The 15,553-nt window shown below is 46.0% G+C and overlaps 1 protein-coding gene across 3 annotated transcripts in view; it reads right to left on the reverse strand.

Moving 5' to 3' along the window:
• LOC105531347 (uncharacterized protein C5orf56-like) overlaps positions 1-15,553 on the reverse strand; it is a 73,624-nt gene that overhangs the window by 46,622 nt on the left and 11,449 nt on the right. For all 3 annotated transcript variants that reach the window (XM_011969265.1, XM_011969266.1, XM_011969267.1), the window contains exon 2: positions 11,253-11,360. In XM_011969265.1, the coding sequence (XP_011824655.1) occupies positions 11,253-11,360 (108 nt within the window). The remainder of the gene's footprint in view (positions 1-11,252; positions 11,361-15,553) is intronic.

The following is a 15,553-nucleotide window of genomic DNA, read 5'->3' on the forward strand; positions in this document are numbered from 1 at the left end:
TCATCCTCATGTCTCGTGGTGGTTGCTAGAGTGATAGTCACTGCATCCTCATTTAAGAAAGTAAGATGGAGAAAAGAGGGTGAATAGAGGGCACACCCCCTCCTGTTAAGGAGCTGGCTTCGAAGTCCCATATGACACTCCCTTGCATCCATTGTTCAGAACTCAGCCACATGATCATACTTAGCTGCAAAGTTGCCAGGGGAATATAGTTTTTAGCTAGGTGGAAAAGGGATCAGCAAAAAATTGGTTTTGTTACTAAGAGAGGGAATGGATACTGTAGAGCAATGAGCAGTTTCTAACATACATGTGAACAAAATTATCAAACGAAATACATATGTAAAAGATTTCAGGATCAACCTTACCAACAGTCAAATATAAGTGAAGCAGGCCTTTTATGGTCTTGTCTGGCTAAGGTATTGAAGAGCTTGCCAGACAAGTCGTGAAGACAGTCAAGAGCTGACTGTCTTCATAAGAACCTTGGGACAGTGCACATGAACAGAACAGAGTTTCAGGGTAAAAATGGCCCTTTCTCCCCAACTGGGTGGCTCAGGGACCCAAAGGCAACTTCCTGGCTGTTCCCCCAAAGTCTCCCTCCAACTCCCAAGTGACATCAGATTCTGTAAATGCTGGGAAGTAGAGAAAATTCTGTACCCAGGGATTCTCTAACTAAACTACGGCTAAAATTAAATTTTAGGTGTTTTTGAAAGTTCCTTAAAAAAAGTAATATCCTCATGCAAACTGACTCAGCAGTTTCAGAACTTAAAAAAAAAAAAAAAAAAAAGAACCTCTGTCATGTTCTTGGGGTATCACAAATTAAACAAGAAAACCAGCCACTAAAATAAGGACCAGTGTTTGGATACTACACGGTGGTGATGTTAGGCAACCTCAAATTATGTCTTCTGGCAAATTCAGGACTTTACGTGAGCTCCCACAGATGGTGATGTCAATGCCACCACCCTTCAGAAGGCACAGAGAAGGAAGGTGCAGAGCACACAGCAAGTGTGGACTCCACAGGCTTCTGAAGTTCACAAGCCTATTTTGAATAGTTAGTGTGCCTTTCTCCATCCAGACCACCACCAGTTACCTCTCACGATTTATTTGAAAGCACTTACTTCTAGTGTTTGCTCTTTTTAAATGGTTATTGATTGGGAAAAATACCAGAGTAAACTGATGTTTCATGGCACATACCACCACATCTCTGGGGGAGACGATCTTTAGGGAGTGGGAAGCTATGTGATATAATGACGAAACGCGCCCATGCTTTGGAATCAGAAACACCTGGATTTGAGACCTAGCTCTGTGGTTTACCAGCTGTGTGTTCTGGGACAAGTTATTACGCTTCTCTGGGGCTCAGGTTCCTTGTCTTAAGATGGGCTAATACAGTGCTTACCTCATCGTATCATCAAGTTGGGTAGGAAACAGATGGTGAACTTGAACTGGGACTGTTTACAAAGATGTGGGGAGGGCTTAGGGAAATGAAGATGAGACAGTGAAGCATTTGGGGCTAGCAACAATGGGGAGCTGTTACCACTCCTAACCTGAAGTTATGAAAGAAGGGAATAAATAGGTAAGGGGACCCAAAGGAGGCAGCTAATCGGAAGGGTGTCAAAAACACCTAAAATTTAATTTTAGCCGTAGTTTAGTTAGAGAATCCCTAGGTACAGAATTTTCTCTACTTCCCAGCATTTACAGAATCTGATGTCACTTGCGAGTTGGAGGGAGACTTTGGGGGAACAGCCAGGAAGTTGCCTTTGGGTCCCTGAGCCACCTAGTTGGGGAGAAAGGGCCATGGACCAAATCTAACCAGAAGCCAGAGGCAAGATAGATGAGCGATGTGGCCCATTCAGGTCAGCCTCCCAGCCCAGAGCAGGCAGAGGATGGAGAGTGGATCTGCAGGAGCAAATAGAAGATTAAACAAAATAGAAACCGTGATGAGGTTAGCATAATGCCTGGAACATAGTAAGTCCACAAATCCTCAACAAATGTTAATTTATGTTGGACTTTGGACTCTCTGTCTGCCTGTTTTGCTTATTGCTTATTTCCTGGTTTTCATCAGCTCACGTATAGTTGAGATAACTTCCAAATAATCAAGTATTGTTATCTATATTGGAGTGTTATGAAGTAGTAATGAGTGTATAAAAAAGATAACCAGGGGCTCTGGGGATAAGAGATGACAGAGGGAAACAGAAGGAGAGTAAGTAAGAGAAAAGGATGGAGAAAACTGTATGTTCCCTATGAGGCTGGAATGAATGCAAGATTATCTTACTTTAAAATCAAATCATGCACTTACTGGGATGTGATAACAGTGCATTTGCAATTTTACAGCCCAGTGAGACTTGCCAGAAAGGGATTTTGCAAGGAAGGTCTTCCTGCCCTAAAAACCAAACCTAGTGTTTACTTCTAGATTAATAGGTCTTAACCCATCATGCCTGCTCCCCCAAAACCAAGTAGTCAAATGTGTTAACCTGGATGTTTAAATACCTGCATGTTCCTGCCTAGGTGCCTGGGTCAGGTGAAAGTTCTACTCTGATTTGGGAAATGGCTACACTGTGTTGGTCCTCACATGGGATAGCTCCCAGGTAGGAAGGGAGCCCCAGAGAGTGGTCTGAAGAGTGGCTCATAAACTCAGTGTCCTTTCTTCCAGCCTTTACCAGCTGCTGACTTGGCCCCTTAGGAATCTGTCTTCGTTCTACAAGCTATTCTCCGGTGTCTGGTTCAGGCGCCAGAGCAGAGCATTCCAGGCTTTCTGTGATTGGTCCTGGCCACCTGTTCCATCTCCAAGACCCTCCAGCATCCTTCTCTCATTTGCTTAGCCTATCCTCCAGGCCTTTGCACAGGCCACTCTCTGTGCCTGGGACATACACTCTCTTCCTGGCTAACCTTCCTCAGCCTCCAGGACCTCTCAAGTGTCCTCTCCTCTGGGAGCCTTGCTAGACTGCCCATGGGGAGTTGGGAAGCCCTTCCACATGCTCCTGTTAGCCCTCTTTGATTCTCTCACTCACAGTACTTCCACAGTGTCTTGGTTTCCTGGCTCATCTCTCCCAACACACTGGACACCCCTTGAGAAGAGACTTGACATAGTCATCTTGATTTTAATGTCATCCAGCAAAATTCCTGGCACTCAGAGGGCATGCAATAAAGCTTTAGTGAATGAATGTTTAGAGCGTAATTCAGAAAATAAGCAAAAAAGTATCACAAACACCGAAGCACCAAGTTAACCAAGCTATATGTTCTAGAACATTCTTCCTCTCCTCCTATCACTCTAGCTCTCCTGCACCTACAGCAGACAGGACAGAGTCTGCTCTTTCACCTGCTCTTTTCTAGTCTTTTCTTTCAGGTATCCCCTGAAATGCCACTTCCTCAGAGGCTATCCTTGACTACCCAATCCAAAGCAGTCAGTCACTTGATTACACTTCAGTCTATTTTAATTTGTTAGAGAGCACTTACTGCTAGCACCAATGTTTTATTTCTGTGTTTTCTTTCTATCTCCACCATTATGCTGTAGCTCCATTTGAGCAGGGACCTTGTCTGTTCACTATTGTATGCCCAGCACCTAGCACAGTGTGTGGCAGAGAGTGAAGTGTTCATTAAATACTTACTAAATGAATGCATGCCACTGTTACTGCATGCTGAGTTAATTTGATGTATGGCTTCTATCACTGCTGTCAGATTAGGTGCTCTAGAGAAACTCAGAAAGGGCTGAGTCTCCTCATGACATTGCAGGTTGGGAGGGGGACCTCAGTTCCCTTCCTAGGCCAAAGTGGGATATGCTGCCTGCTTGCAGCTTCCTTGTGGCCTGGACTTCCCCATGAAGGCCAGATGCTGAGCAATCCCAGCCCATGTGTCTGCAGGCTCCTAATACTGAAATGTTCCTCTAGCTTTCTGTGAGAGCAGCTGGAGCCGCCCATTGCCTACACTGATAGAGGAATGTGCCCAGGGATCCTGGCTGGCCTGACACCCAGCAGGAGGCAGGCACAATGGCCAGCACAGTGAGGACACATCACACTTCTTCCTTTTCCCATATCCCTATGCTGAGAGTGCATGCAGCTGCCTGGTTGGGAGCAGAAACTGGCCTCACTTCCTGGGCCCTGCTGAGCAGACAATGTGGCTCTCTAGCTGTGGCACAGAAGAGGGCAAATCTCTACTAGCTGTGGCCTCACTCCCTGCCCCTCCCATTCCTGCAGAAATTGCTCTACCAGCTCAGCAGAGGGCCGGGTCTGGAATCTCTCACCTGTCCCTGGCCCTTCCTTTAAGCCCTCTGGTTTACTGGAAATCATAAACTGTGAGACACAGCTTTTATCACACCCTGAACAGTTCACTCTTAATATTTAATGCTGGAGGCTAAAACAACCAGAGACACTGGAGGCCTCCTGCTTACTCTCAGTGACTGATGTTTGCACCTGGTAATTGAGGTCAGGTTGCTCCTCTTAAGTCACATGATTTGTGTCAAGGCAGGAAGGTGTCGGGGCCACTTGTTGCAAAGAGACCAGGAGGCAATCACAGAAACGCTGCAAACCAGCCTTGGCAGCAAAGGCTGTGCTTTCATGGGAGCCAGCCCTAGGAGTGTGGAGCTGGGCTGGCAGCTGGTAAATGACCCTCTCGGGGCCTAAATAAACCCCAGCTTTTCACTCAGAGCAAGCTCAGGATGCCTTCCTCCCTCTAAAACACCTGCTGAATTGAATCACTTTCAATCCTTTCTGGAGTAGGATGAGGGATTAGTTAATTAACAAATTATTTAAGTGTACTGAATAGTCATCCAGAAGATACTGGTCACTTAAGGGTCTCCAAATCACAGTATAGGTCCCACCCTACCCAGATACCTAATCTTGTTCCAGGGGTTGCTTGACCTCAGGCATTTATCTCCTGGTTGTCACGGAATCTGCTCAGATAAACAGTAGCACACCAACCTGGCCCCTCTGCCAGCCTCAGATCCTTCTAAGAGCAGTGGAGCTCCCTGGTGGCCACCAGTCACCTGGGCTCCAGGCAGCCCAACACACATTCCCATGCTGAGGGCTCTCGCATGGCCTCTTTAGGCACAAAGTAGGTGCTCAGTAAATGCTTGTGGCATGAAGAAACCTCCTGGAGTGTGTGAGTTCTCAGGCTTCAAGGCCCCTAGACAAGCAGATTTCTCTCCCCTATCACCATAGTCACCCCAGGGACTGCAGGGCAGGCCGAAATCAACCAGTGACTCAGCTCCCTGGGCAATTCAGCTGGCCCACAGACCACTTCCTCTGCTCCCCAGCGCCGAAGGGATGCAGATCTGTGAGGAAGGAGCCAGCTGCAGGCACACAGCTCGAGGGCAGGTGGGCATGATATCTGGCTACCACTTGCACCGGATGCCACACACAGCCAGGGTGGCAGAAAGCCCCACCCACCATGTGCCAGTGGGACACCACCCTCATGATCTGCGTTTCCAGGTTTCCAACTGAGGACTGAGCACACTCTCAACATGGCTCTCCTAACTGCTCTCAAGGATGGACAGCTGGCCTCAAGGGGACACTGCAAAGGGGCTCTAGGAAGAAGCCACTGTCCCTCCAGATCATAAAAATGGCTATCAGGGGCAGAGCCAACAGTTTTTGCTGTAAAGTTTTCTCAAGAAAATCACAGATTTTCCCCCTCTGTGATGCTCAGCTCACCCTGGAAAGGAGGTAAGAAAGACTAGACTACCTGATCTCTCAAGGTCACCAAATTCAACCACTGTCCTGTTTAAAGGCAGGCAGTACAGAGGCCAGTGTTGTCTCTGGAATGGGACATGTGAAGCCTGGGTCTGCTGCAGGGTAGCAGCGTAGTCTTAGGCATTATTGAAACTGTTTCTAAATTTGGTTACATGAATGAAAGGGGCTAATTTACGTAACACTTTTAGTATACTAAGCCCTCAATATAGCTTAGCTACTTAACTATTGTCTTCTTTGAAGGACGCTGAACTAAACAGAAGAGAAACAGGGAAATAAACAGCATGGCAACCTACATCAACAGAAACTTAATTACTCACCCTGGATAACTGAGTGTGTGAGTGTGACTGCAAATAACAATATAGCAAAGAGAAGTTTGAGATCTTTGACTCAGTCATTCTAGAATCCTGAGTCACAGCAAATGCACAGCCTCCATGAGGCTGAGCCACATTTGAAAGCTGCTTCCACCTACAGACTGGTAGAGGCCACTGACATGCCTAACAATGATGATGATGATAAAAATAGCTACCACGGGCTACCATGTGCACACATATGTTAAGCAGTTCAAACAGGGTATTTTGTTTAATTCATACCACAAATCTTTGAAGTAAGTATTCTTGTTCCCATTTTATAGAGGTAGAAACTAAGAGTTGAAGAGGCTGAATAATTTTTCAAGCACACTCCCAACTCACCCACCCACAAGCAAAAAGGCAAAGCCGGGATTCAAACACAGGTGTGACTGTGTGTGGACATCTCCCCTGTGCTATGCTGCCTGAAGGAAAATTCTGAGTGGTATTGTTTCTGGGAAAAATCCACCTGTGTAGTCTTTAAACCTACTCTGACAGGAGCAAGGGTCACCACTCTGTATCTTAGACCAGTGGGAACAGGAAACTGTGGAGCAGGCTGGTTAGGGGACAAGCCCAAAGTGACAAAGTTAGCAAAGGTGGACCTGGCACTCAGCACCACATCTGTTTTTCCATGCTCTTAACCACTACAACATACAGAGCCCTTTTACAGAGATCAAGGACATAGGTAAAAGTGTTTTGAAAGCAAAAAAAAAAAAAAGAGGGGAGGGTGCATGAAATAAACATAAATCACCCCCCTCCCCTGCCCGGACATAACTCAGGGAACAGTACCAACCCCCAGGAACCTTCTGTGGAAATTATTCACAGCATCAGAGACCTCCAACATAGAAATAACCCTCAATAAATCATTTCTTTCGTCCTCTTTCCCTTCAGGCAGGAATAATATTGCTAACTGAATTGCACAGGTGAGACCAGGAAGGTCAAGCAAGGGGTGACCAGCTTAGGCCCTTGGCTGGCAGGTGAGGAGGAGACCGACCCAGCCTCCTAGCTCCTAGGGGAGGAAACAGTGATGACAAAGGCCCTTTCCATGGCCAAGGTGGAGCCCTTTCTACCAAAGTTGAAATGTTTTAATATAATATCCAAGTGCATCTTTTCCAACCTTAAAAACATATTTAATTTCCCTATAAAGCTGGTTGGCACGCTCCTCCTCCTCCAAAGCTCTGTATTAGGCAGGGTTCATAGCTGTACGAACAGTGGTTAGTTCAGCCATAAAAGGGATGATATAGGAAGATACTGGGTCGATCAAAGGCTCTCTGGGAGGGCTGCAGATTTACAGCCAGTCAGCCAGGAACGATGCCTGAAACATACCTTAGAGCTGGAGAAAGAAAGAAAGAAACCCTACCTTTCTTCAATAGCTGGCAAGGTGGCAAGGTCTGGCCCCATGCAGCCTCGGCTCTTCCCACTCTCCTCTCTCCCTAATGCATCACCCTACTCACTGCTTCCCTATGTTCCCTAAGTTCTATGAACTTGCCATTCCCTCTGCCTGCAACCTAGACATTCACACTGCTAGCTCCCTGGCTAGCTCAAATGCCAGGTTTCTGCACAAATGCTCCTCCTTAGAGAGGCCTTCCTGGACCTCTAGGTCTCTGGCCCTAGTACTCTATCCCCTCTCCCTACTTTCCTCTTCTACTTCACTTCTCCTTAACATTGTGTTACCCACTGGAATGTAAGCGGCACGAGGGCAGGGACTTGGGTTGTTTTGTTCCTTGCTGTAAGCCCAGGGCCCAGGGCCAGACCTGGAACAATTAGGTGCTTAGTTATTTGCTGAATACTCTATGAAGGAACGACAAAGGAATGCATGGAGAACTTCAAAGTTCAACTCCTCCAACTTCAAACTTCAAACCCCCAACTCCTCCTGCCTGTGCTGGAGGATTAGGGCAGTAACAGGAATCGACTTGTGCTGTGACTGCAGCTGTGCTGTCACCTTGCCTAGATCCGCATCAGCCCTGCAGCTCCCACTTTGGAGGAGACTTGCCCAGGGACCTGCTCTGAAGCTTCTCTGACAGCCTCTGCAGCTCTTGGAACTTATCTGGGTTGTTGCTGTGCAGACCATGGAGGCCTAGCTCAGTTCCTGCCCCTGCTTTCCTAGAGCCTCATGAAGACAGGGAAGTGACTTACCCAAAGTCCCCTTTCACCCTATAAACAGTTCAGCCCAGGGAGCAAGGCTGACACGCAAATGCAGCTATGTATAGACTCAGAGTCATCCAAGGTCAGGGCTGGGTGGAGCCTTGGTCACATGCAGGCCAACCTGTGTCTGGAGATAATGCAAGCCAGTGCAGAGGTGAGTGTGTACATGGACTCTGCAGTCTGGCAGATCCAACCCCCGCCCACCAACTGTGTGACTTTGGAGAATTATTTGAAAAGATAGTATTTGAAAAGCAGATGTAAAATGGAAATAAAAGTTCCTATTTCAAACAGTCAGTTGTCCCCCATTCAGAAGCCTATTACAGTTATCCCTCAGCATCTTTAAGGGATTGGTTCCAGAACAGCCCCTCAGATACCAAAAGCTATGATGCTCAAATTCTTTATAAAAAATGGTGTAGGGCTGGGTACAATGGCTCGTGCCAGTAATCCCAGCACTTTGGGAGACTGAGGTGGGTGGATCACATGAGGTCAGGAGTTCGAGACCAGCCTCGCCAACATGGTAAAATCCCGTCTCCTCTAAAAATACAAAAAATAGCCAGGCTTGCTGGCATGCACTTGTAGTCCCAGCTACTTGGGAGGCTGAGGCATGAAAATTGCATGAACCTGGGAGGCGGAAGTTGCAATGAACCAAGATCATATCACTGCACTCCAGCCTGGGTGACAGAGTGAGACTTCATCTCAAAAACAAAAAACAAACAAACAAAAAATGGTGTAGCATAGTCAGCCCTCCGTATCCACAGGTCCACACACAGAACCTGCTGGTATGGAGGGCCAACTGTGTTTCCTATTCTTTTTTTTTTTTTTTTTTTTTTTTTTTTTGAGACGGAGTCTCCTCTGTCACCCAGGCTGGAGTACAGTCTCGTGATCTCGGCTCACTGCAAGCTCCACCTCCCGGGTTCATGCCATTCTCCTGCCTCAGCCTCCCGAGTAGCTGGGACTACAGGCACGCGCCACCATGCCCAGCTAAGTTTTTGTATTTTTTGTAGAGAAGAGGGTTCACCATGTTAGCCAGGATGGTCTCGATCTCCTGACCTCGTGATCCACCCACCTTGGCCTCCCAAGGTGCTGGGATTACAGGCGTGAGCCACTGGGCCCGGACGCTTCCTATTCTTTATGGTATCAAATTCAATCTCCTTGGCTTGATAGTCAAACTCCCACCACCACTGAAATCTGATTAACCAACCTGTCCAATACAATCTCTCTGCACTCCTCCAAATGATGTTCAAGTTGGACCTAGGTACTCCCTGGTCCTTCTTACACCTGTGTGCCTGGAAACACCACCCACCTTCTTTTCTCTCATCTGAATTTACTAGAGCCCCAGGGGCAGGTCTCATAGTCTTCCCGGACTTAGGTTTTTCTAGGCACTGACTACTGGGCATTCATGATGAGACCTGCCCCTGGGGCTCTAGTATTTGGTGTTACTTAAAGGGAGGAACAAAGTTGTGACTCCCCAGCCAGAACAAAGGATCCTTGAGGGCAACTGTCTGTTGTCTTTTCATGTCTCCCCCAACCAGGCATTAAAACATGCACAGAAATTCCTGCTGACAGGCTCATGTGAAGTTACAAGTTATAATTTGGTGAAAATGCCCCCAAATATTTCCTCTATTTCCCAAGGAAAGGAAAATAAATATATAGAAATTAAATTAAAGACAAACTGAAATCATTCCCATTTCTGCATGCTTGGTCTGTGTGGGGAAAAAAAAAAAAACCATTTCATCTCTGTCTCCAACCCAGACTTGACAAGTGGAGAAACTCCCTAAAAACAATGCATACCAAAAAAAAAAAAAAAAAAAAAAAAAAAAAAAAAAAAAAAAAAAAAAAAAAAAAATCATACCAATTAGTCTCACTTAAAGGTTTCAGGAAGGAAAACACAGTTAAACTGAAAACGGTTAACTGGTGTTTAAAAAAAAGAAACCAGCCCGGAAATGTTTTTAGGACTGCGTCTATCGAAGTCCCTTAGGGACTGATTTGTCCTTCAATACATTCTTCATAGCACCTGCTTTCACCAAAACCCAACAGCCCAACACTAGAGCTTTGTGAGTGAGATGCGGAGTGGAACTGGACATGGAGCTACACAGTTCTGAATCATGTCACCCAACAGCAAGCAACAGCCACATGAAGGATTCCTAGCAGTGCCCTGTGGCCACTACGGTGGGCCATGGGAAGCTGTACAAACAGCAGATGGGATCCTGCAGCCCCAGCTTCTCCTTCTTCCTTGTTCCTCTCTCTGGTCCATGCCTTTGCTTCCCCACTGGCCCACTGGCCAAATACACTCAGAAAAAAAGTCCTTGCACAAGCCTCCACCCAAATTAATTCCACATTCTTTCAAGAGAGGCCTTGAAAGGTACTGAAATTCAGGGAAGCTCTTCACTAGACCCCTCACTGGAATGCCAAGATGTGATGTAGTGGTCCTTGACATAAGGGCTTATTCTCATTTATGAAACTGAAATTATTTTCTTCTAAGCACAAAGCTAACAAATGTGATCAAAATAGAAAATAAACAATCCTCATTCAAGTGCTCAGAATGCAGCACAAATAGGATCTTGGGATAAATAAGATAGAGCTGTGAAATTAATAGGGGTAAGAAGAGGGGAGGATCAGCAGGAGAAGTACACCAAGGGGCTGCAAGGCCTGGGCAGGCAGATGGAAACCATGGGTTCTGAGGGGCCAGGCATGGCAGTGCAGAATAGTCCACCCTGGGAGTGACTGGAAGAAGGACTGCAGGGTCCCCGCAAAGAACACCTCACCCTCCCAGCTTGTCACATACTTGTTGAACTATTCTGGGTGGATACTTCCTCCTTGGATGGCAAAGGGGACAGGCCTAAGATGCAGAGGGGAAGGGAAGTCACACTTACAATGCAGAGGATGCGCCCTTGTCCCTCATACTCTCTGATACATTCCAGGAATAATTCTGGTTTCACTGCTATTGTTTGTTGTTTTTGTAAATAAACCGCAAAAATCAACAAATGGCCTCAAAATCGAACACATGTGACTTACAGCAATTCATATACCAAAACACAAATAATGCAGAACAAATAAGAGAAAAATTCCGGTCAGGCTCTCCACTCACCCATGGCTGGTGGCTGGCATTCAACTCTCCAGCAGCCAGGGAGTCCATTTTCTTGTTTCTCTGCTGGCCATCCTCAGGACTGCCTGGGGGGCCAGGGTGTGCTGCCACCTGCAGGCCAAACAACGGAAAAACATAAGCAACGGCCCCAATCATGCGCCTGAAGCCCCTCCTATACCCTCAGGCAGCTGGAAGACCTGGGTCCCCACGGTGGCACAAGAGCCAGGAGCACTCACCGAGTGCCAACACCTGCTGGGCCACAAACAGTTTCTGCTTGGGATCCCAACACAGGCAACAGAGTCAGCAAAAACTCTAAGATATAAGAAGTCAAGCATTTCTTAACAGCAGCAGCAAACTCTTACACAGGGCTGTGGTTACCAGACACTGCTCTAAATAACTCACACTTGTTTACTTATTTCATCCTCACAACGACGGGTAAATATTTTAGGTCTCTGCCAATTTGCCTGATTACTGAATTAGGTTGAATCATTAAAATGAATAACTTGGTAATACTCAATTTCAAAGAGGGGTCACATATGAAAACTCTGTGAGAGATTCTCAGCATCTTGCAGACATTCATTCCCAAAATATCCATTGAGTGTTATGGACCAGACACTGCTCTAGGACCTGGGAAGAGAGGAGTGAACACACAAGACAAAGTCCCTGCTCTCACGAAGCTTCTGTTGTAGTGGAGGGAGGCAACAATAGAAAAGGAGACAAATGCCAAGCAGAAGAAAAAGCAGGGAAAAAGAGATACAGCACGATGACAATGCTGTTAATATCCATTCATTTATTCATTTATTTCCAAGGACTTACTAACCATGTCATTTATTGCCCACAGCTGCATGTCAGGCACTGTGCCAAGGATGCAATTATGGGTAAGAAATAGACATAGTCTCTGCCTGTATGGAGCACTTACATAAGAGGAACATTTATTATTAGTCAAATAATCACCTAAATAAATGCACAGATGTTAATCTGTGATAGGTGTGGTAGCAGAATTGCATGTAGTCCTTGTGAGAGCACCTCCAGGAGGCCTGATCTCGTCTAGGGGGAGGCCTGAGATGGAGTGTGGGGAGGAGCAATGTGTTAGTCCATTTTGCATTGCTATAAAGGAATATCTGAGGCTGGATAATTTATAAAAAAAAAGAGGTTTAAGGCTGGGTGCAGTGGCTCACACTTGTAATCCCAGCACTTTGGGAGGCTGAGACGGGTGGATCATCTGAGGTCAGGAGTTCGGGACCAACCTGGCCAACATGGTGAAACCCTGTCTCTACTAAAAACACAAACATTAGCTGGGTGTGGTGGTGCATGCCTGTAATCCCAGCTAGTTGGGAGGCTGAGGCAGGAGAATTGCTTGAACTGGGGAGGCAGAGGTTGCAGTGAGCCAAGATCATGCCACTGCACTCCAGCCTAGGTGTCAGAGCAAGACTCCGTCTCAAAAAAAAAAAAAAAAAAAAAAAGAAAAGAGGTTTGGCTCACAGTTCTGTAGACTGTACAAGCATGGCACCAGCATCTGCTTGGCTTCTGGTCAGGCCTCAGGATGCTTACAATCATGGTGAAAGGTAAAGGGGGAGCTGGCGTGTCACATGCCACAAGAAAGAGCAAGAAAGGGGAGGAGATGCCCAGGCTCCTTTAAACAACCAGCTCTCACCTGAACAGAGTAAGAACTCACTCATTACTTCCGGGATGGTACCAAACCATTCATGAGGGATCCAGCCCCATGACCCAAACACCTCCCACCAGGTCCCACCTCCAATGCTGGCGATCACATTTCAACAAGAGATTGGGAGGAGACATGCATCTAAACCATATCAAGCAGTGTCCCTGTCAAAAGCACACCCTGTGCACAGCTGGATCGTGGGCAGTCAGCAGGGACAGGAGGCAGGGTGAGGCTGGAGAAGCAGTGTAGGCAACCCTTGCATGACACTCCAAGCCACAAGAGGAGTTTGAGCCTTAACCCTGGAGAACTGGAGCACCACTCAAGGGTCTTAGGCAGAGGAGTAATGCATTTAGATGTGTACTTTTAAAAGATTATCTATGTAGGCTGAGTAATGGCCCTGCCAAAGATGTCTATGTGTGAATCCCTGGAGGCTGTGCGTATGTTCCCCTACATGGCAAAAGGGACATTGCAGATGTGATTCAGGATCCTGAGAATTGGAGAGTATCCAGGTGGGCCCAATGTAATCACCAGTGTCCTTATAAGAGGGAGGCAGGGGGAGATCTGAGGAGCCTCAGAGTGATGTGGCACGAGAAAGACTTGGCTTCGAAGAGGAGGAAGGGGCCCTGGGCCAGGGAATGCAGTGGCCTCTAGAAGCTGGAAAAAGTAACAAAACGATTCTCCTTTAGAGCCTCCAGAAGGAACGCAGCCCTGCCAAAGCCTTAATTTCGGGACTTCTAAAATAGTAAATTTGTGTTGTTTTAAGGCACTGACTTTGTGGTAATTTGTTACAGCAGCAGTAGGAGAATAGGACATACTAGCTCCTGTGAAAAACCAGATTGGACGTAAGGGCAAGGGGAGGCAGGGACTAGCTAGAGGTCACTGCTGTGGTTCAGTCAAGAGGTGTGAGAGCTTGCACCACAGTGGTGGCCGTGGGGATGGAGAGGAGTGGAGTTGAAGGACCCAAGCAGGGGAAGAGCCGGCCAGTCAAAGGTCTCACTGCAATCTGGCAGATGGTACTGGAATGCTACAGCAGGTCTCTTTCAGGCTCAGGCCCTGGCTGGCTCACCCTGGCTAGAGCCCAGCACTTTTACAGAAGGAGGAAGCTCACACCAGGGCTGTAGAGCACTCCCAGACAGACACACCATTAACTTGCTTAACTTGCCAACCCCATTCCCACAAAAAAGTTCATGAGTCTCCAGGAACAAGCCCTAAGAAAGAATACTTGGGGAATTTTTGCTAGGCAAAAGGTAGCAATTATTTCTGCTAAGCATTAAGTCTTGCAGCAAATTTTTTTTTTTTTTTTCCATGAACAGAGATTTTGTAATTCTGGAAGAGAGGGGTCCAGATTTAAATATACACATCTCTAACCTAGGTGATGCAGAACCACGATTAAATCCAACATCTAAAAACTTCATGGTCAGTAGAAAATGTAGAAATTAAAGAAAGACTAAACAAGAAACTAGGAGACTCAGCATCTACTCTATTCTTGCTTAATAATCCAGACCTACTTAAAAAATGGGATCCTAATTTGGTCCTGTTTAATGGAGCTGTCAAGAAGAAAAAGCAATAAAAATTATTTGAGAGAATTTTAGAAACATTCTCCCATTCTACTCCAAAAATATAAATATGCACACTCCAAAACCAAGTACCTTGGATTGTACTGAGAGATGACAATGACGTCTTAACAGTACTATTTCCCCATGATGTTGCAGCAGGCCACAGAGACCTCACTGAATTGTAAGAGCAGGAAAGGACCCAGGAATGCCTGCAGATGACAAAATACCAGGTAGTCTTGTCGGCCTAGGAGCATGTTAATTTAAAAATAGATATATTGTTTTTTCTGGTGACAAAAGTGACATATGTCTATTATAGGAAAACACAAACAACTCCTGTAGTCCAATGATCCATAGATAACACATTTGGAAATATTTTCTTCTAGTCTTTTTTCCCCATTGATTTTGGCACAGGCGCACACACACACACACACACACACACACTCACTTCATTTTTAACAAAATTACAATACTGTATATACTTTTATAACCAGTTTTATGTAACAGTATGTAATCCTCCATGTATTAAATATAGTTTTTCATAATGGTAGTATTCCATCATATGAAAGTACGAAAAAATCACTTAACCAATCCCTAATTGCTGAACAACTGAGTAGTTTCTACTTTATGGTAACATAAGCCATTGGTAGGAACCTCCTCATCTACGGGAATATCCCTAGATATAAATCTGTGTCTATAGCTCTGATTATTTCCTTAAGGTCCTATTTCCTACATCCATGCATTGCCATTACTATTTTGCTATAATTAATTACCATCTGTAATGTACTTAACATTTCTCTTTAAATCAACTCATTTCTGTCCTTAAACAAATGTATTTTAAAAGCAAACCTGACTGGGTATGGTGGCTCACACCTGTAATTCTAGTACTTTGGGAGACCAAGGCAGGCGGATTGCCTGAGCTCAGGAGTTCGAGACCAGCCTGGGCAACATGGCGAAACCCCATCTCTACTAAAAATACAAAAAATCAGCCAGGCGTGGTGGTGCGTGCCTGTAGTCCCAGCTACTCAGGAGGCTGAGGCATGAGAATCGCTTGAACCTATGAAGCAGAAGTTGCAGTGAGCCAAGAT

This window comes from Mandrillus leucophaeus, unplaced genomic scaffold (genome assembly GCF_000951045.1).
Source record: "Mandrillus leucophaeus isolate KB7577 unplaced genomic scaffold, Mleu.le_1.0 Scaffold88, whole genome shotgun sequence".
NCBI classification, from domain to species: domain Eukaryota; kingdom Metazoa; phylum Chordata; class Mammalia; order Primates; family Cercopithecidae; genus Mandrillus; species Mandrillus leucophaeus.